The sequence below is a fragment of the Neopsephotus bourkii genome, unplaced genomic scaffold (genome assembly GCF_033783945.1).
Source record: "Neopsephotus bourkii isolate Nb327-2 ecotype Australia unplaced genomic scaffold, CSIRO-AGI_Nbou_v1 NB_804, whole genome shotgun sequence".
NCBI classification, from domain to species: Eukaryota; Metazoa; Chordata; class Aves; order Psittaciformes; family Psittacidae; genus Neopsephotus; species Neopsephotus bourkii.
Window position 1 is genome coordinate 2,101,702 of NW_026901300.1, and position 21,115 is coordinate 2,122,816.

At 39.6% G+C, this 21,115-nt stretch overlaps 1 protein-coding gene across 1 annotated transcript in view; it reads right to left on the bottom strand.

The window, feature by feature from the left end:
* Positions 1-21,115, bottom strand: part of RABEP1 (rabaptin, RAB GTPase binding effector protein 1) — a 49,905-nt gene that overhangs the window by 6,476 nt on the left and 22,314 nt on the right. The window contains exons 3-16 of the mRNA XM_061355497.1: positions 20,264-20,467; positions 18,852-19,012; positions 15,582-15,701; positions 13,008-13,143; positions 12,093-12,271; positions 11,080-11,205; positions 7,943-8,410; positions 6,612-6,716; positions 5,769-5,885; positions 4,405-4,503; positions 3,065-3,205; positions 2,186-2,375; positions 1,867-1,922; positions 1,169-1,267 (exon numbers count right to left, since the gene is read on the bottom strand). Of these exons, the coding sequence (XP_061211481.1) occupies positions 1,169-1,267; positions 1,867-1,922; positions 2,186-2,375; positions 3,065-3,205; positions 4,405-4,503; positions 5,769-5,885; positions 6,612-6,716; positions 7,943-8,410; positions 11,080-11,205; positions 12,093-12,271; positions 13,008-13,143; positions 15,582-15,701; positions 18,852-19,012; positions 20,264-20,467 (2,201 nt within the window). The remainder of the gene's footprint in view (positions 1-1,168; positions 1,268-1,866; positions 1,923-2,185; positions 2,376-3,064; positions 3,206-4,404; positions 4,504-5,768; positions 5,886-6,611; positions 6,717-7,942; positions 8,411-11,079; positions 11,206-12,092; positions 12,272-13,007; positions 13,144-15,581; positions 15,702-18,851; positions 19,013-20,263; positions 20,468-21,115) is intronic.

Genomic DNA, 21,115 nt, shown 5'->3' on the forward strand with positions numbered 1-21,115 from the left:
ATGAAAATGCCGCATGTCTTTTAACAGCACTATGTCCAAGGATCTCAAGGTGAAAAAACAGACTTCTGAGTCTGTCCTGGATTCAGCAGTAGCAGTCATTTTTCTTCTTCATAGTAGCTGGTGCAGTGCTGTGTTTTTGACTTTCAGCCTGGGAACAACGCTGGTAACTACAAGTTGTTGCTAAGTAACATTTACTCCAACCAAGGGCTTTCTGAGTCTCATGCTTTGCCAGGTAGGAGGGGAAGCCGAGAGGAAGCAGAGACAGGACGCCTGACCCAAACTAGCCGACGGGCTATTCCATACCACAGCACATCATGCCCAGTATAGAAACTGGGGGCAGTTACCCAGAAGGGCTATATCGCTGCTCAGGTCGGGCTGGGTATCGGTAGGTGGGTGGTGAGCAGTTGTATTCTCTTCCCTTGTTATTTCCCTTATCATTATTGTTATTGGTGGTAGCAGCAGTGGTTTGTGTTATACCTTAGTTACTGGACTGCTCTTATCTCAACCCCTGGGAGTTACATTCTTTCAATTCTCCTCCCCATCCCTCCAGGAGCAGGGGGAGGAAGAAGGGGGCGGTGAATGAGCAAGCAGCTGCGTGGGTCTGAATTACTGGCTGGCCTTAAACCATGACAGAGTCTTAATGAAAGATGGCCAGAGATGAAGGGCACTAATCTGCTGATAAACATACAACCAGTTTGCCGTCTCGAGTTTTAGTCAAGTCTTTGGGACGGGGGAAAAAACAACTCACTACCAAAACCAATAGAGAGAGACAAATCTATCACAATTAATGTATCTGGCCACCAAGGTAGGGCTTCTTCCTACAGCAACAATGAAATGACATTCATTCAAAAGCATCAAAGTTTCAAACCCAGGTTTGGTTCATCAGGATGTTTCCTATATGCAGAAGTGCTACTGAAGCCTAACTTGGGAAGCCAATCCCAAAGAGATTCAACTTAGCAGCAACTCAGATCCACCACTTTACAAATCCAAGTGCAAAGTGGCTGGGATGAGGATTTAAACTGCATCTTGTGGACACCATTTCAGTGCCAGAATCTTATCAACATTCAAAAGCTGCTTTCTTTATTCTTACACAGTGACACATTCTCTGACCACAGTCTGACCATCACAGAAGATGCATATACACCTCACAGCCAGACATCACAGCTACCTTTGCTGCTGTCTCCTTCTTCAGCTGTTCTTCTAGAGTGGTTTTTGCTTCCTGCAGACTCTCCAGCTGCTGCATGTTCTCCTGCGAAGAACTTTCCAACTATATTATAATAATAATAAAGAAAGTATTAACTAAGCATCCCAACATTTCAATTTCTCACAGACCCTCCTTACAGGAAGTACAGCCTAAGAGTCCTTCCCAGTATTCAGAAATACACATAAATAATCTCTTCAAAGGACACAGAAAACACCTCATGACATCTCTTTTTCCCCATTTATTTGGCTTTGGGGTTGGAGAGCAATGGCCAAACCTGACACTCAGGTTATTATTTGGTAGCCTAATATTAGTTAGGAATTATTTAACAAAGTATTGAAGTTACAGATTAACAAACAGACCAAAAGCTCTTAAGTAACAAAACAATGAATGTGACCCAGTCCTACATGGGCATCAGTTCAGCTATTCTGTCCCTTAGCATTCCAGGCACAACCTTATGTGTTTCCTTTGAAACAGGCACAAAAGCTACATGGGTGCAGATAGGAAACAAGTTCATTTTCTCTGATATGCAAAGGTTGATGTGAAAGACAACAACAGTGGCACTGACAGAACTAGCAGAAAAAAAAGGATCCCACTCTCCCTGTTAAAAAAAAACAACCCACAAAGTAACAAAAAACCCAACAAAAATCCCATGGGCTCTTTACCTGCTCCTTTTCCACTTTTATTCTTTCCAGTTCAGCTTTTAAACTGGAAATGGAAGCTGAAAAACAAGAATGTTAAAGCTTAAATGCAAGAAAACCACAGGAAAGTGGACATACTTCTGCTAGGGAGAATTAAGCATGTGCTACATCAAAGGTAAACAAAGAACTGTACTTTTGTTTTCAGCTGTACAGCTTTCGTGTATCTGCTGTCCAAAAAGGGTGGTATTTAATACTCAGGGAAGTCTGCTTCTCACCAAATCAAGTCTTCACTTATCTTAATGATTTCCAATATTCCTATTTGGAGACTTTTACCCCTGCTGACCTATTTCCTCTTTGCAATTCTCGATTTCCAGCTGCAGAGTTTCTTCTATGTTTTCTTTCAAATACTGCTCAGCTTGAATCTGTTCTTTTAAGAATAAAATCTCTGCCTTCAGCTTCTCCTCAAGGTGATCTGCTGCTGTCCGCACACTGATGATGTCTTCACGGTACTTTAAAATCAGCTCACGGAGCTCCTGAATCAATGATCAGCAAAGATTTGTGTTATGATCTTCAGATACACACACTACTGCATTCACCAGCATACAAGGCAGAGACCATGTTATGCTATCCTGAGGTTTGTCCCCCAACACCAGAGCATCCAGCAATGTGTTAAAACAAAATCACTGTTTGCTTGGCCTAGTAAATGAAGAATGTGTAAAGATCTGCAACTCCAACAAGTTTATGATGCTTTTCCCATGCCTTCACCCCCACCAGTCTTCTAAGCTTGAGTTTAAGGGAGTGGCCATGAACAGTATAATAAGGCTTATCATTGTTCAAGGCTCTGGATTATTACTGGTCCTAATGCCTGGACAGATATTGCAGTGACTGACTTAGTTTCACTTACTGAATCAGTATCTACATCGGAGCCATGGGTCTGACCACCTGTGTGCCAAGTTGCAAAATGCAGCTTAAATTGGAATAAACACACACTCTGCTAACAACAGAGCAATCCTAAGGCCATAGTTAACGCATTGATTATCTATCCACACCCTGCAGCATGCTCATGGCACAGGGGGATCAGCTTGCACATCACAGACGTACAGGGTTAAAATCCAGGTTACTTTCCATTGTGCTATTTGAGTCAGCTTTTTGATAAGGAAGATTCTTCCAGCGGGATCCAGTCACAGGTATTATTTGTGTTAATGACTGTAAAATGTTTTACCTCTGCTGCTTCTGGTAGAATGAAATCTTCAGCTTGCTGTAAGGACACATGCAAGCTATGTTTTCCTTGAAGACTTTCATTATCTTTTTGCAGTCTCACCAACTCTTCTGAAACCTGCTCCCTCGACTGTGTCAGGACAGCCTTTGATGCAAAGAAAAGCATAAATTCTCACTTAGGGTCATGCTCAGATCTCTTCATGCCCCATTTGCTATCACTGCTTTCAAAAGTCTGGTGAATTGATTGGATATTCTTTGTAAAGAAGGGAAACAAAATGCGTGGAACAACAGTATTTCTGGCCTATGCACTAGAAATAAAGGCAAGGTTAACATTAGCTGTACAGGCAGGGAGGTGGAAGCAAGTGATAAACACAGCCTAGTCAAGCCTCACAGTTTCCTTCTGAGCTAGCTGTGCTCATGGAGAGGAGTAGGGGGGAAATCACATGTGGGTATGGGAACTGTCAGTGGTGTATACTAAAATCACTAAACAGCTCAGCTGTAGCATCAGCTTATTCTAACCTTAAACATTCATCCTGAAACTTCCCATGACAGGTGTCTGCCTCCCACTGTCTTTGGAGGAAAACATCAAAACAACTGATCCCTTGTAAAGAAAAAGGACTAAGAGAACATAGTTCTGCTTGCACTACAAATGAAAAAAACCCACTGAACTCTTCCAAAAGGAATAATTGCTTCAGATGCAGAACATCAAACAGATTGTTTCTGCAAGCAGTGTCCTGATGTCCTACAGATCATCCCAGACTCCAGCAATGCAATACTGGGATTCACAGGAATGTTCTTAGTCCCCACAACACTGTGAAAAGGAGGAAAAAAGAAGAAACATGATCCTAATACAGAAGCGAATGAACTGCTGTAAGGAAGTTATACTTGTTCTGCCCTGGAAAATGAGGTCCTTCAGTAAGTTCCCACCCATATCTCTTCCTGGGTGTTAGGGCTGGTATTTTAAGTTTGACCTGTAAAAACACTGAGCACTCAAGAAAAAATTCAATAGTGATGGTTTTTGTGATGAATCCTACAAAACTGTCTTGAAAAAACCTACTGCATTTTCAGCTCTGAGGTGAAGTAAGATTCTAAACGGGCATGGAATGTGCATAACGGATCTCCATATTCATCAATCGACGTATACACAGAAGTAAGACTGACCCACAAAACGCTACAGGTGCAGAACTTGCTATCAGAGTCTGGTACCTTTACACACTGAGATGCACAGCTCTCTTTAGCCAACCTTGGCTGGGCAGCAAGACAAAGCCTTTTACAAACAGATGGAGCTCCAAAGGTTAGACAAATAGCATTGTTCAAGTGATCCCTGGGCTTAAGCTGTCTTACCATTTGCTCCTGGACACTTCTCTTCGCTTGTGAAAACGCCTGCTGCAGTTCATTGAGGAGGTTCTCTGACTTCTGACATTTAGCCATAAGCAAAGAGATCTTAAAAAAAAGAAAACCCACAACAAAGATATAAAGCATGAAGCAGATTTTGAAGGAGAAATAACCAGTGAAGTTTTCTTGCTTGTTATCATTATTAATATATAATTGGGAATTTCAAACTAATCCATTAATCTTGTCGGTTCTTCACTTAGTAAATCATTAATGCAGCTCGAGCTGGTAAGAACGGACACCATCCTTCTATACCAGCAATATGTTCTTTTTACCAAATTCTAAGCCAACAAACAAACAGTAATTCTAATCAGATTTTAATGTAAGCCAGTTCAGAGACCCTGAATAGGGTCTGCAGAGCTACCACCACACTTTCCAGCATTTTAAGGTAATTTTTCATACCTTTCTCTGAAAGCACAGATCTTCAAAAGCTTTACAATTAAGTTATTCTACAGCACCACAGGCTTAACAGTAACATGAAGAATCACTTAATTAAGAGCACTCTGGTGCATCCAAAAGAATGGACGTATAAACATGTTCCTGTCATCTAGGAGAGACTTTGCTAAGGACTGCTTCCTTGGTAAGAAAAAACATACTGGGTGGGATGGAAGAGAGAAAGCCTTCCAGCTCAAGTGAAGTAAATGAAGTAAATTCAATGTCTTGTATACAGCATTTCCCTAATTAATAGCCCAAAGATGATAACTATTCATTTTGCTTAAAGCTATGATTACCACACATGTTATTTGGCTCCGTTGTTCCAGGAGTTATGTACACAGCTCAGACTGAAAAATCTTCTAAATGGGCTATTATTTCAAAGAAGTCTAAGTGCATACTTTGGACCAACTACTGGTACTCCCTGCTCAGCTACTCATTAACTGGATGTCTTCACCACAAGACCATTAACTGTGTGCCAAGTATTGATGAGAGCAACTGGCACAAATAGTACCACTCTTCTACTGACAAGGACAGCGACCAAGAACACAGGGCTACTTTTGCATGTCTGGGGGGTTTCACACAAGAGCTCACTTCAGAACTCAAACCCACTCAAATTCCAATTATCACCTCTGTAGTATATTTCAAGATTAGAGATGAAATTTCAGGGTGAGAATTGGATAACATACTATTAGACACATGTCAGACTTACCTAGAAAATGTGGGAGACTAAAGTGCAGCATAACTAACCCTAGAAGCTCTCACTTTTGTTGCCTCTACCACAGGTAGTCCATCCATATCTAACAGAAGATGAGTTCTTGTACGTATTTTTAATACCACTTCATGATTCCTACCATCTTGTAATGCCATCTAAATGCCTGTACCTGGTTAGAGGAGTCTTCAGCACTTTGTTTCATGTAATCCTCCAGTTCTTGTTTGTCTTTCATTGTCTTTTCCAGCTGGTCATTGGCTTGCCTCAGCATCACCTGCAGCTTTTTCACCTGTGTTGGTACAAAAAAATCATGTAGTTTTCCATTCTTTTGGACAGCACTTATTTCCCAAACACCAATATAGCCTACCCCATCACACCCTCAAAGCACAAAATCCCTCAAACCCCTATGCAACGCAGAAGTTCCTTTGTTGTTCTTCTGAAACACCATGCATCCCTGATTACACCAAACACATGACATCAAACTGCACTGAACCAGCTTCCATCACTTATTTCAAAGCAGAATGCCTTCTGTACCCATCTGAAAAATGTTCCCCAGTATACAGCAGGAAACAAATATCCTCCAATACTTCCCAGTCATTTTATGTCTCTAGGATGAGGTCCTCTAATTTTTCCTTTGCTGTTAACAGTCTTTGCATTACCAAAGATATTGAATTTAATGCATGACAAGCATTTTAGAATATAAATTATGAAAGATAGTGACTTCAGCATGAGCACAACGCTTTTTATAGAACAGTGCTTTTACTGCATGGTCTCACAGTACTGGATAAAGAGGTTCTCCGTGGTGAATCCTTAAACACACACACATGGTGCTCATGATCATATACCAACAGCAAACCAGGTTATGACAATAACATGTTACCAGTTATCCAGATTTTAACTATGTTGACATTACTGAATGAAAACCAATGAATAAACCAGCAGATGGGATATTGTTGCACCCTCAGTAGCTCAAATAACTGCAAAGATCTTGCTAAAGCTGGAAGAGAAATCCCACCTGGTCTCTTGTCTCGGCCTCCTGAATCTGGATACCTTGCAACTGCTTCTCATAATTGGAGCACATATCACAGCGTCTACCCAGCTTGTTCCCTGCGTTCTGCACCTGGAGAACACAGAGTTACCACCTGCCATAAAGTTCTTCAAGGAATGCCAGAGTGCTATGTACTCTCAGGTGTGTTGTGTGATCACAAAATATTACAGATAAAAGACAGTAGCAGAATCATGTAATGGCAAGATTAAGTTGTTCTGAAAGTAAAGGATAATGTATATTACCTGCAGCGTATCAGCTTTCCTGGCAGGAGCCCCATGGCAGGGGGTTGGAACTAGATGATTTTAAGGTCCTTTCCAAACCTAACTATTCTATGATTCTATTAGCACAAAAGCAATAAGCCACGATGTGCAACAGTTCATCATTCAGTGCGTGAAACTGTAATGGTTTTGGCCAAGGGGACAGATGGAAGTTTTATCAAAGCTGTAGCTGCAAGGCAGGTTTGAGCTGAAATTGTATTTGTAATTGCTGCTCCATGTCCCACCCACATGGAGACATTCGCACACCCTGCCCTGCTCCTGCCTCCAGAAACACATGGGAAGCAGTGCATTTCTTTTCTGAATTTTAAGAAAGGGTTGGAGTACAGTGTCATCAAAATTTCAACAGGGCACTCAAAAGTAGAGGATTTAACACAGCTCTGAGAACCACAGGAGCCCCACAGTACTCTTCAGCAGGAAATCAAATGCAAGCTTTGAATTGGCATCATATAAAGCTGCTGAAAATCTGACAGGCAGAACACCCGGAATCAACAATCTCCTTGGTCACCCACCCTGAAACTGGCACAGTGTTAAGTCTAATCTGCTGCTTGTTGCTCTCAGAAATTGGTTTTTGATGATGCAAGTCCCCAACAATTTTCTGAAGCTTTCTTTGTGGTTGCTTTGTGTGTCATGCATATCTTGGCTGCTCATTTCTAAACTGCACTCCAAGCACAATCCTCAGTAAAACTCCTTGGCATACTGAACAGCACTCTTAGCTCTGCTCCTTTTGTTAATGTTTCCACTTTCCTAGTCATCGCCATTGCACTGTAACATCCTTTCCTCAGCTTCCCATTTTCTCCTTTTGTTTGAGTTCTCCTATCTTTTTTTCACCCTCTTACGTATTCGTGTGATCAACAGCTACCTCTGCCAGACCCCCCTAAGGGCAAAAATAGCCTGTATTTAGTAAAGCTGACTCTATGCAGAGCAAAGGAGGAAGAGCCTGCACCTAGCAGACAGTCCCCTAGCACCTAGCAGACAGGGTACAGGCGGTGGTCACAGCAGACACATGTGCTGGGTACTCACCTCCTTCTGCAACAGGTTCCACTCTGTCTCACTAACCAAGCGGTAACCACTAGGAGATACATAAGCACTTTCTACGCCCTGTGTAACACTGGAAAGCAGCGAAGCAGTCTCTTCTTGTTCTGGTGTCATTGCTTTGATTGCTTTTTCCTGATCTTTGGTTAACATGAACCCACTTGGCATTTGCAGAGATCCAAGGGAAGCTGTATCAAAGTTCTCAGACACTGAATCTGCTCCAACAAGTGGTCCAAAATCCGACTCATCCAGGTTCCCAGCAGATTTTGCTTTGTTGTTGTATCCTAAAGCTTTGGACTGTAAAGACCCAGATGTCCCCAGACTGTCTGTTGACTGTGCTCTCCGTAGTCCATCTTTAAACATATCATTATCTGATTTATTGAAAGATTCACCAGAAGAAAGAAGCAAGTCTGCATCCAATGAATGGACTGAGCCATGGGTGCTATTTACCTGCACCTGGAATTAAAAACAAGGAAGAAAAAATTATATACTCCATTCTAAAAGCACGGTACAAGAGGAACAATGGACGCTCGTTATCAGACACAGTAAAGGCCAATTTAAATTGGCTTTGCCAAGAACATCTGATCACTAAGCTTAAGATGGCAGAGAAAAGGATAGAGAACTGAAATGCAGCAGCTTAAATTAGAAAACAAGAAACAAGCAAAAAGCCAGAGTTTTCTGTTAAGAGAGTGCTTTCGTAAGAATCTGTCTTCTTGCCAGACAAGCAAGGACATGGTCACCTTACATCTTCCAGTACATGAAACAAGGCCCTTCCACTAAAGAGATATACTTACAATATCACTTCTAGACCTACTATCTACACAACAGAAAGCAAACACTCCACTGCCACAAGGCAACTCAAAAGTCTTTCATAGAACAAAACTCTTTAACATAAAAATAAATGGAGAATGATACACTTATAATCTGTTCTACCCAGAGAAGTGGATATTTCTATTTCTTTCTTCTACTTGGGAGTGTCTGACACAATATTGTAAGAGAAATAAATACTTTTCTTTAAAAGTTTATTTGTACATAAAAGAAAAGGGAAAAGCCTGGGCTTAAACAGAAAGGTATCCTGGGGAATGCCAATAGCAAAAGCCACACTGTCCTGTGATGTACACAAGGCACATTAAGACTCTTGATCTATTTTTAGTATTTGCAGCACTGAAAAGAGAGCAGTAGTGCTTTATTTAAAAAGCATCAGACTGCTTTCAAAATACCTTCCAATATATTATGCACTTCTGCTTCGCCATTAGACATATGAAGAAAACAACAGTGAGAACAAGCCTCTTGAGAAAAACAGTGATTTCCGAAATAGGCCCAGCAGAGATGAGCAGGCTGCTGGTACTTCTATATAGGTGTTTATTAACTTAGAACTAAATATTATGTACTACTGGGTTTATGACTGTAGTAAATGCCTGTTTTAATAATTTTAGGCATATTATGTATATTTACATGTATATATATATGAGTTCAAGCTCATAACAAAAAGCTGAAAGAATACACACTTATATAAAATTTCATGCTGGTGATACAGTTAATGAATAATTTGTTTATTGCAAACTGCTCAACAGAGAAGAGCTCAGAAATGGAATTATGACAAGTTGAAAGATATGACTGACAGTATGATTCACTACCACTGTAAAACACATTCCATACAGTTAAAAACCATCAGAAATAGCAAGAAAACCCAATCCATAAACAAATCCAAACCACTCTGGAAACTACATCCTTTCTCAAAATGCAACCACTTCCATTATGTGCAATTCCTAGAATTAAATAAATGTTGTGATGAAGGAACTATAGAGGATCCTAGGAAATGAGATTAAAGAAAACATTAGAAGATAAAACTCCTGTTTGCCATAATATGTCCCATTTGCATAGCTGGACAGAAGTGTTAGTATACAACACTGTATCTGTAATAGAAAGTTGTGTCCTTATGGTAGGATAGAGCATAGGACTAGACCTCAGCCACATTTAACTGTTAGGCTTCTGCATTCTCAACTGTAACAAATAATTGATGGAAATAAAGAACAGACTCTAGAGCTATGTAACTTTTTTCCCTTAAAAAAGGATAATAAATAATATTAAGTAATAAATTAACACCTTTAGGGTACAACAGTAAAATACTAAATAAAATAAGTAATACATATTATATTAAGAAATAAAACAGGCAAAATACTGGCTCACACTGCAAATTCTCAAGTCTCCTGACTTGTCTCCAAGCAGGTCTATAGCACAAGACTATTTTATTAATTTGTCCCTATTCTGACTTACAACTAAAATGGAACCTGTTAGATAGGCAAGCAAAATGCAGTGGATAAGGATAAGTAACTGCCTATTTTGATACTGCGTCCAAGTTCCAACCTATGTGCTCATAGGGTTTGCTTCCTCCCAAGTTCCACTGAGGCAAACACACAATTCTAGCTTGTCCCTGTGTATGACTGTCCACAACACCCAAATGGCTCCTAACTCATGACATGCAGCAGCATCCCTTTTTCTGGCTGTTGGAATGGGTTACTAATACAGCTCAAGCAGCTTGGTGCAGAGACCCAGCTACTGGCTTGGCTAAAAAAAGAAAAAAGCTCATTTTGGCTGCTGAACAGATGTGGCCAAACTCCTCAACTGGCACAGCTGGATACAGCTCAATACATACAGATTTACACATCATACTGGTGTGTGCACACGCTACGCAAGCAACTAACCCCCCAGTCAGTGGTCTGACTTGTCCAACCAGTGCCAGGTCAGCACAGAATTCAACAAGTAGGTCAGCAAAGCAGATACAATAGATTTGCTGACTGTTCAGATATAATTGGTTTAATTCTGAACACCCAGATGTGCTGGAACACGGGTATAAATCCCAAGAGAACTTAACAGCAGTTAACATCCAGATTGCAGAAGGTAAATTACAGGTTTTAACAGTACCTCTCAGGATTATAAAGTATTGGCTTCCATTCTTTATTAGAATTTATCCATTCAGGTGCAACTCCAAAGATTTTTCATTGCTTAATAAGAATTACAAGCTACAGAGAATAAAGGGCATTAATTTGGCATTTGTATTTGTAATCAACACCCTGAGGAATGCACGAGTGTTCAAGCCACTTTGAACTATCCACGTGTTTTACCTCTTCATTAGACAGCTGGGTGAGTGTTTCCTCCTGGGCGAGAGAACATGAAGCTTTTGTTTCATCATCTGAATCTTTTTGCTTCTGCTCCTTTCTCTTGCTAAGCCTTTGCTGATCATCTTCTTCCTAGAAATCAGTGGTCAATACAGAACACATATAGATGAGACAATTTTACTGTAGTAGTCATGACATTATAGTTTCTATGATAAAACTAAGCTACAAAAACAGCACTGAGAAAAAACTGCTTTGGTTAAAAACCTGGTATTTATCACACAAGGGTTATTTTGGTTACAAATCTATTGTTCATTTCACAAGGTACCCAAACTTACTTTTCAAGTTTAGTAGCCAATTAATGTTCTACAGTAACTTTATTCAGAGAACAAATTACCTAGATCAAAATACCTATTATAAGGATTACCAAATAAGTAACAAAAGTAGCTGTTACGCTGGCTACTGCATAGAACCTGGTAACATATTTTCATCACTAGTGGCCCTATTAACAGTCATTATACAAGCCTGAATGTTAAAATGTGAAAAGGTGGAATGTAACATATGAAAAAAGAATCAAAAGACACAGCACAGAGCACTAATCATATGCATAAGCTAATTTACAATGAAGCTCTTGATTTATGCCAGAACTAGGTGCTGTAATGGAAAAACCTAAGAAGTGAAACTTGCTACCCTAACATCCTTAGCCCAAATGTTCTGTGTCATAGATGATTCTTTCTTCTTCCAAGATTAACTTGTGGATATTTTTACCTTTTCATTTAATGATATTGGCAAAATTACTTTTAAAGTTATGATATACATTAATATTATTCACACAAATGGAGAGTTTCTGTTAGAACCACCAGCTGTCACTCAAATGGAGAATTTCTATTAAAACTGTCAGCTATCATTTTCTGAGCTAGTAACACATTTAATAACTTATCTCCAATACATGATTTCCATACCTGTTCTATCACGTTAAGTCTATAGTATTAATAAGAAAAAAGACAAAAGCAGCAAGTAACCTGATCCTTTTTTTTCAGTTCTTCTACTTGTCGGAGCTGCTCAGAGGTCAGAACAATTTCCATACGTTGCATGTCCCTCATCAGCAAACGTTGAGACTCCAAGAACTGGTCATTGGCTTTTTGCCATGTGTGTTTCAACTGGTTGTGCTGCTGTCGCTCTTGCTCTAAGAGATGGCAGACTATTCAAGAACAGAGAGTTATTTTGAACTGAGATTTTTACCCTCTTTTCCAAAGAGAAGCACTTTCATGAATAAAAGTAATTATTGATCTAATCAGGAACAGTCAGGCTTTGCTCAACAACTATTCAGGATGAAATAGAACATTATTTTAATTCCCAAACTTGGCTTGTGATTAGGGACATATTACTGACAGTTTAGGATTCCTCAATTAGGAGACTAACACCTTAACTTCATTCATGACTTCTAGGTTGATTTGTTTCTAGTGCTGGTTTCAAAACACTGTCTTCTATGTCCCTATATATTTCAAGAGAAGGTTCTGGTTTTCATTTCTCTATAGCGATTCTGCGCTGTACACTGACACATCCATTCCACCACCAGGCATTCAAACTGACATACCTCAGGGAGATATATCAATGCATTATGGAAATAATGCTCATAACTGTATACAAATAAAGGACACCATTAAAAACACTTGCAGTACTCTAAGAACTAAGCAGAAATTCAATAGCATCCCTCAAGAGAATGAATGGCTCTGTTGTTTTTCTCCATCATAAAAGAACTCCACATTCAACTCTTCTGTAAACATTTGAAGGGCTTTCACATTTAAAAGTACTGCTTCCTCCCCCCACAATTTCCTTAAATCCAATTCAAATAAGAAATTAAAAAAGAATTAATAGCTATGTTGGTTTTGCAACCTTAGTGTAAAAGAGTCAAAGGATTCTTATTAGATAGATACCTTCATGCAGTTCTTTCCGTAACTTCTCTGCATCTTCTTGCAGGACTGATTTTTGTGTGTTGAGAACAGCCACATACATCTCCAAGTCTGTCCTACATGACTTCTCAGCTTCCAAATAATGGTTCAGTTCTTTAACCTGAATAAAAAGAGGGAAATCTACCATCTCAGTGCAGGACCACACTCAGGCATTTCCTTTTTGTTAGAAGTTCCGCATCTCCTGTTTGGGTAATGTGCAGGTGCTGAAGGACAAGTTTGTTTCTAGAAATCACAAATATTCAACCACCAGTGTGCAAATATATATGTGTGCCAACAGTACTTGCATTTACTTCTGAATATATTGCTCATTAGAAAAAAAAAAAAAAACAGTTTTCAAACCCATGAAAGACTGCTGCAAAAAGACAGGAGAATCTGTCAATGGAAAGCAATTAGATGAAGACATACTGAAGAAATATAACAGGATTTTAAGAGAGGGTTACATAAACATCTGTCAAACATGATGCTCTTAGAAATGGATCCCATCTTGGGTTGAAAGGTTTCTTTTCTGGCACTATTCAGTCTCATGGTTTGCTGAGTCAGCAATCAGTTTTTATTTTAAAGGAAACAAAAGCCTTCAGGCAATTCCTAACTGGCTCCACAGAGCTGCTGCTCATCTTCCTCATCAGAAAGTATAGAAGCCACAGACACCAACTCAGAGCTCAAGACAAGCCTTTGGCTTTAACTTGCCACTGATGGTGGAGACAACTTCTCTTCCCCTAGTACACCAAGTCTTCTATTCGCTAAATGCCTTTGGAATGGAGAAATCTGACTCCCAGGGAACAGCCCTTGGGAAGGAAGGGACAGGAAGGGGAAGGTGGGATGCGAGAGAAAAGAAACGCATTGTTTCATTAGTCCAGCTAAATACTTGATATTGAAAAACAAAATTACATGACTAAGACAGAAGATGAACCAACAAAAAAGTCAGACACACTGCTCAGTCTGCACGTCATTCTCATACCCACCTAGTAATATATATCATGTAAATAATATCTTGCAGTTTTATATCACCATATATTAAAGTACTTACACAACTTCCTAAATTTGTGCTTAAATGTCTCCTTGCTACATACAGACCAGCAATTCTTTCCCAATAAGCTAAAAAGGTGACTTGAAGTAGGACTTTTGGCAACTTCAGACAGAAGGAATAATGATATAAAATTGACCACAGGTAAGAATTAAATGCCTAAGTAATTTTCTTTGGTAAGAATCACCATCTAAAGCGAGACTTCTTTAAAACCAACCTCCCAATAAACTAGAACCATGTATGAAGTGATTAGCCACTTTCTCCAAGAGATGTATGGTTGTGTTTTACTAATCCCATAGAATGACACTGTCAGATTGGAGAGGCCTGACAAGAGACACCAGCACAATTTTATTTCTGAAATAAATTGGTCCCGAAACCCCATCAATTTTATTCAGGCCTTGCTACAAGAATGACCTATGATTTTTATAACCAAATTCAGCAGAAAAGTTCTAAGGAAAAGTTCTAGACTGTTCTTAAGAAGACAAGATAAAAAAAAGAGAAAACCAAAAAGCATTCTGAGAACAAGCCAGCAAGAGACAGTTCACATTTCCTCATCTTCCCCACATTCATCTTCGCAATGAAAAGGAAGTATTATTTGCATCAAGAGAAAAAGCAAAACTATTTGCAGAACTGTTATTCCTAGGAACACTTCAACCTGAAAAAAATCTGACCTATAAAGCACTCAAGCATGGCCTGTCAATCTAGCAAAAATATTTTTAGACTGTTAAATGAATTCACACTGTACTCCTAAATCTCAGGAATTTATAAGGAAGGTATTTATTCCTGTGTCTTAAAAACATCCCCACGGTAAGTTACTTCGCAACTTCAGCATATTTGACTTTCAAGTTAAAGTATTTGTTGCAGCGGACATCTTCATTTCTGTATAAAACAGTCCATTAAATGCAACTATCTTCCAGTGCTGTAAATATTATTTACCCTTCAGAGCTGATGAGAAAATTCAGGGATTCTGACGTACCTGAAGAATACAGGAATGCTAAATAAATCACTGACCACAATTTCTTGGCAGCAATGACCCGTATCCCTTTCTATGAACCTGAGGTTAAGATATAAAAATCCTGGTGATACTGCCTCAGTTTTAAGCCCAGGGTTAGAAAATGAAATAAAGCAGATGCTGGATGGAAGTAGATCACAAGAGTTTTGCCAAATGCAAATCTTCCTGTGGCTGCGAGCCTGACAATAACCTAAAGGCCAGGCTGTTGGAGAGGTGCAAAGCAGCTATTTTTCTAGAGCTTTTTCTTTTTTATTACTAGCAGGCCTGAAGCCGTGGCATTTGAACTAAGCACAGATAACACACAAATAACACAACCCTCAAAACAGGAAAATGGAAAAACATATCTAAGCCAAATATGTTATTTGAGCTCCAGGAGAAAAGATGTATTGCGCATGAACACTCTCACAACACACATTTTTCTCTCTTATAAAATGTGAGTTATCTACATCAAACCAGCATGATGCAAGATATAAATTCAGGTACAGCTGCAGCTCCACCTCACCTTTGATGCTTCTAACTCTTTGATTTTTTCTTCAGCTCCTGTCAATTTTTCCTTTAGCGCTGCAATCTCCTTCTCCATGGGCATCACAACTGAACGCAGCTTCTCAGCATCTTCCTGGGCCTGAAGTTAAGGCAATAAATTACGAATAACACATTATCATAGTTCTCACCACAACAGTTTCCATTATTGGAGACATTTGGAGAAAATCTCTATGCCAACAAATACAGCTGACTGAACTTCCACTTTCAATACTCGTCTTACTGCTATTTATTTAGTTCAGCAGTCATCTCTATGACAACAGGCCAATATTACTCCATTCACAGAAGGCAGCTAAATTTTAAATCCATGTATGGATTAGGCCATGAATATCTGTTTTTGAAGAGAACATTAGTAAATCTATCACTGTTGATACTCGGGAGAAAATTTATGGATCAGGCATTCCAAAATACATTTGTTTTTGTTATTAAAGGCCTTCACTGTCCTGCAACGTGCTACCACATAGCATATATAAAAGTGTAATACAGAACTACAGGGTGAGTTACTGGCCATTCATTTACTTACAAAGATAAAAGAAAAAGGATCTGCACAGTAATGCACAGTGTAGCTTTGCTCTGCTTCAGAAGATCATTCTTCAACTTAAGATTACTACTGATGCAGCATCAGGTTTTGGTGTCACTGTACTAACTGCTTCAACACTATATACAAGCAACTGATCAAAAACCCCATGATTTTTCTCAAACAGTAGTTCTGAATATATCAAAGCAGGACAACAGAATGAGAAGACTGATGTAAGGGGAAAAAGAGAGAAACAGCCAGGTAAATATAGCAAGAATTAAAATGAGAAACCGCATTCAGTGCTCAAAATCGGAACTACTCATGTCAATGGACGATCCTGACATCCCCATTTCCTAAATGGACACACTAAAAACTTTCCAAGTGAAGATAACAGCTCCCATAGACTCCACAAGAGCAAGCAGAACACTCAAATATTCACCACAGTAAAATTCTTCAAGCCATGACAAATTTAAGCAACCTAATTTGGGTGCATTTATGTGTTGGAGGTTTAGAGCACTCAGTTGTTCTCTCTCTTCTACTGGAGGAACTCAGCAGGGGAGGGAAGGCTGCGAACTGCATCCCAAAGCTGAAGCATCAAAAAATGACACTTTTCTTAACCTATCAGCAAAGGCAGCCACTAAAAGATAATGTTCAAGTCTTGTTTAAAATATAAACTAGAACCCCACACTGGTTTGGGTTGGAAGGGACCTTAAAGCTCATCCAGTTCCAACACCTGCCACGGGCACGGACACCTTCCACTAGAGCAGGTTGTTCCAAGCCCCATCCATCCTGGCCTCCAACACTGCCAGGGATGGGGCAGCCACAGCTTCTGCAGGCAAACTGTGCCAGTGTCCCACCACCCTCACAGAATGCAGATCTTAAAGGCTACCCATTTGATTTTCAGTTTCTGGTAAGCTTACTGACAACTCTATTCTGAGCAAGACTTTCAGGAGGAAAAATACACAGTATTTTTAACCACTCAACTTTTCTAAACCTAAAATTAATAGGCAAGATAAAACAATATTGCAATACCATTATACACATGCTACCAGCACCTTGGGCTCTGAAAAGCTTTAAAGAAAATTCTGTAGACTAAACAAAATTAAATTGCTTCATGTTTCATTCACTTCTGCTACATTCTGTCGCTGCTAGTTTGCTTGTCCAAGGAGTGAAAATAAAATCCATGAGGAAAGCAAGGGACATCACATGATGCAGCGAATTCAATACCAGGGACATGTGACAGTGTCACACATACATACATATCCTGTCACTCGCAGCCAGCAACTCAGCAGTCACATTTTTAGAGCAGATGGGAGCAGCTCAACTTCACAGGTTGCTTTAGATTTCATTTATTGTTATCGGTTCTATTCATTTAATGCTATCTGTAGCTGGCTCATATAAACTAACGACAGGCCAACATTTTTAGGCCTGTTAAACAAGCTTTTTCCTCATTATTTATGATAACTGAAAGAATATTTCATCACCAGTCTGATTTCACACAATTCAACGCTGAATAGAGAGCAACAAATGCATCCATGCTGGAACCAACCAGTCCAGAGAAACAGTCAGAATGGTCTCTGAAAGCAGAATCAGACTGTTGAACATAACCAACTGGAAAGGCACAACCGCATCAAATTCCAGGACAGAAGTTACTCTAGCATTTAGTGCTTGGTAAACAGAGCTGAAGTTTGACACTATGGTTGCAACATAGTGCAAATGTGTCTGTTAAAAACACAAATAGGGGATGTGTGTGGAAGGCTGGGAGTAAGGATCTGGATTAAACACCAGTGTGATAGCGAGCTAAGCACCTTGAATAGCCTCTATCTGCTAACAAAATGAGTGCAGGTCACTAGGTCTGCTTTTGAAGGTGAAGTAATTACTGAGACTCCAAAATTGAGGTTAAAGTTTCCACTCAAACTTCTAATAGAATGATATTATCTATCTTGTTGAAAAATGATACATAAAGATACTGCCATATGCGGCAAGAGATGCCACAGCATCTCATTTCCTGTGTTAAAATGTGTTATTCAGACTCTTCTAGAGGTGTGATCCTTAAAATCTTTTCTTCCATTCTAACATTTTGCCAAACTAACATCAATCTACTTCCATGAACTACTCCAGTCACAGATCTCTGAACAACAGCAACAACAAAACGTTTCCAAACTCCAGGGCAATTATCCTTCATCATCCAGAGCCTGTTTTGTGACAGCAAGGTTCTGCACTTCCTAGGAAGCTACTAGTATTGTGTTGCACAAACATAACTCTCCTTAAAGAAAAAGATATTATAGATACAGCACCCATTAAAAACCTCAGAAGATTGTATGATCTGAGGAAAAGAATAAGGCGCACAAGCGTAAAAGAGATTCCATAATTCCAGTCAATTCAGAGGAATCTGAAGAAGGCTTTCCTTGAGTTCACCTGACGTTACAATGAGAGGCTTTAGAAGGCCTCCTGCCCTTACAAGCTCAAGGCCAAACCTTAACCACCTTCTGAGCTGCAATCCTCAGAATGAATTCACATAATCACGTACAATATGTTTATGGATTCAAAAGCAGGATTAGGTCATGATGTCTTCCTTGAACAAACAGCTGAAAGTTGGCAGAATGAGGCTGTGCATATTTCTGAGGAACTATGAGCAGGCAGTGGAAATGAACTCATCCGTAACACTACAGGTCTGTACTGAAAGAGAAACTGAAAACCTAGATTTCAACATACCTTTTTCATTTCATTTTCTAGGTTTTCTTCCTCTTGACCTTCAGATAGTCTCCTTCTTAACTCTGCTATTTCCCGTTCCACATTTTCTCGATATTGATTCCACTGAGCTCGCTCCTGCTCCATCCTGTGATGATACTGGAGCTCATAGTCACGAACAGTCTCTATAAAAGGGCAGTTTCAAAACTTATTTTTAATGGAAGTTAAAAAAACAGAGCCTTAGGAACTCTTACCTCCAACCAGCCAATGATTTATCATAATTGATCAAAACAGGGCAACTCTCCCTTCCTCTCTCTTCCCTTTGACTCTTGCCCCAAAACCCAACTAACAGAAGCAAAAGATCCACAGGAATTGCATCTCAATTTATACCACCACTAGAACAGAAACAAACAAGCCCCCAAAACTGTGTAACTTCTCACTTCAAAATAACATACATTTCTAACATCCTATTTACCAGCACATTAGTACCTCCAAACACATCATCCAAGCAATCTAACCCCTATTTACTTACTCCAAAGTGCAGAACTAGAACATCTCATGTAGCTTTCATTTCCCTAATATTACCCGTTCAGGTAAGGAGTTGTCTTTGTTTACACACAGGCAGCAGTTGGCACAACTGCACCTGCATCTAGGTTTCTGTACCTATGCAGATCATAAATAAACAGAAACTTGTGTACTCAATATACATGAATGTTTGTCTTCTCTGGGGAAAAGCATAATCAGGTTATGGGAAAAACTGCCAACAGCCAACAGGTTGGAGGCTCAGGATACTGTGGTCTTGTCTGTGAACATAAAAGAGCAGCCAGTTATGGCAACAGTGTCCCCACTTTACATCCTGCATTCTGTTCCTTGCACACAGCTTGTCTCAGAAACATCAACAGTTGTGCAACATGCAAACATAACAAAGCATAGCTCGAAACTATCAAGGAAAAAAAAAGACCCATGACTGATACAGAGCAGCATGTTCAGTCACTAGCCTGGGGAAAAGTCTGTGTGATAGTACTGGAAGGACACTTAACTGTCTGACAGCAGAACAGTGTTTACACACAACAAGAGAAGAGAATCATGCTGCCAGCCTAAAGCTGTTTTCAGACTTGTCAAATTACATTCATTACACTTATCTTCATGGAATGATGAAGCATCACGCACATAGTCCCTCAAAAATGCTTTGCATGTATGTGGGAGTTCCCATTGCCATGAATCCTTCTAAATTCTACCATCATATTAACAGAAAAGAACCACCAAGCTCTTTTTCACAAACTTAGGAACTATGCTTCATCCATCACTTCTGCAGCCAGGTTTTGTCAAGCCATGAAAAGCAGCTATCCATGCTCTGTGCAAGAGCCAGCACACAGCATTAAACACCTACTGAAGAGGGGCTTGATCTTAGTGGCAGCAGCTTGCCTGGTTTTTACCTTTCATAATAGCTTGTAATGAAGCTACTTCTTCTTGCCACTGTCTCTTCACCTCATCGATAGCTTCCTGCTTTGTGTTCTCAGACACTGTAGCGATAGCTTTGATGTTCTCCATTTCAGCATGAGCCTCCATCAGCTGGGTCCGCAGTTGTCCCAGATCATCTTGGGCTGCTTGCAGCACTGCATTTTGTCTTTTCAGGTCCTCTGAAGAGAAGTGTTATTTGCATTTAGCTTGACTAATGTTTACAATTAGCTTTATTTACATTTAGCTTGATTAATAAATTCAATCTGAAGAGTACCCATAGCTGCTATGGCAAAGAACAGTGTTCTAACAAGGGGGTGAAGGAAGCACTGTATTAAAGCTACTACCCATAACAACTAAACAAACGTTAACAGGTATCTTTAGGGAACATTATTTCTTGACGTTGCTTGCCCTTGCCTTTCATTAAACAAGTACCTTCTCATGGATGCAGCCAAAAAGCAGACACTGTAGATATAACCCATGAATCAATACACTGGCTGAAAGTGAACTGTGCTTTTAATTAGTTCATTATTACTTAACTCACTATGGTAATTAATCTGGAAAATGTAAGAACAACAGACAGGAAACCAGTTCTTCCCTCACTTTTGGCACCAAAATGATCCTGAATTTGGATAGAACAATTCATATTTCTTGAACAGAAACACTCTATGACCACTACATGGAGCCTACAGAAGAATATGAGCTTTACCAGGGCTTTGCTAAAACTGAGCTTCTACTAAAAAAGGGATACATTCAGTGAAACATCCACTACTTGTCTAATTGTTGCAACTACAAATAGAAATTAAACTAACTTCACATTATCTTCCTGA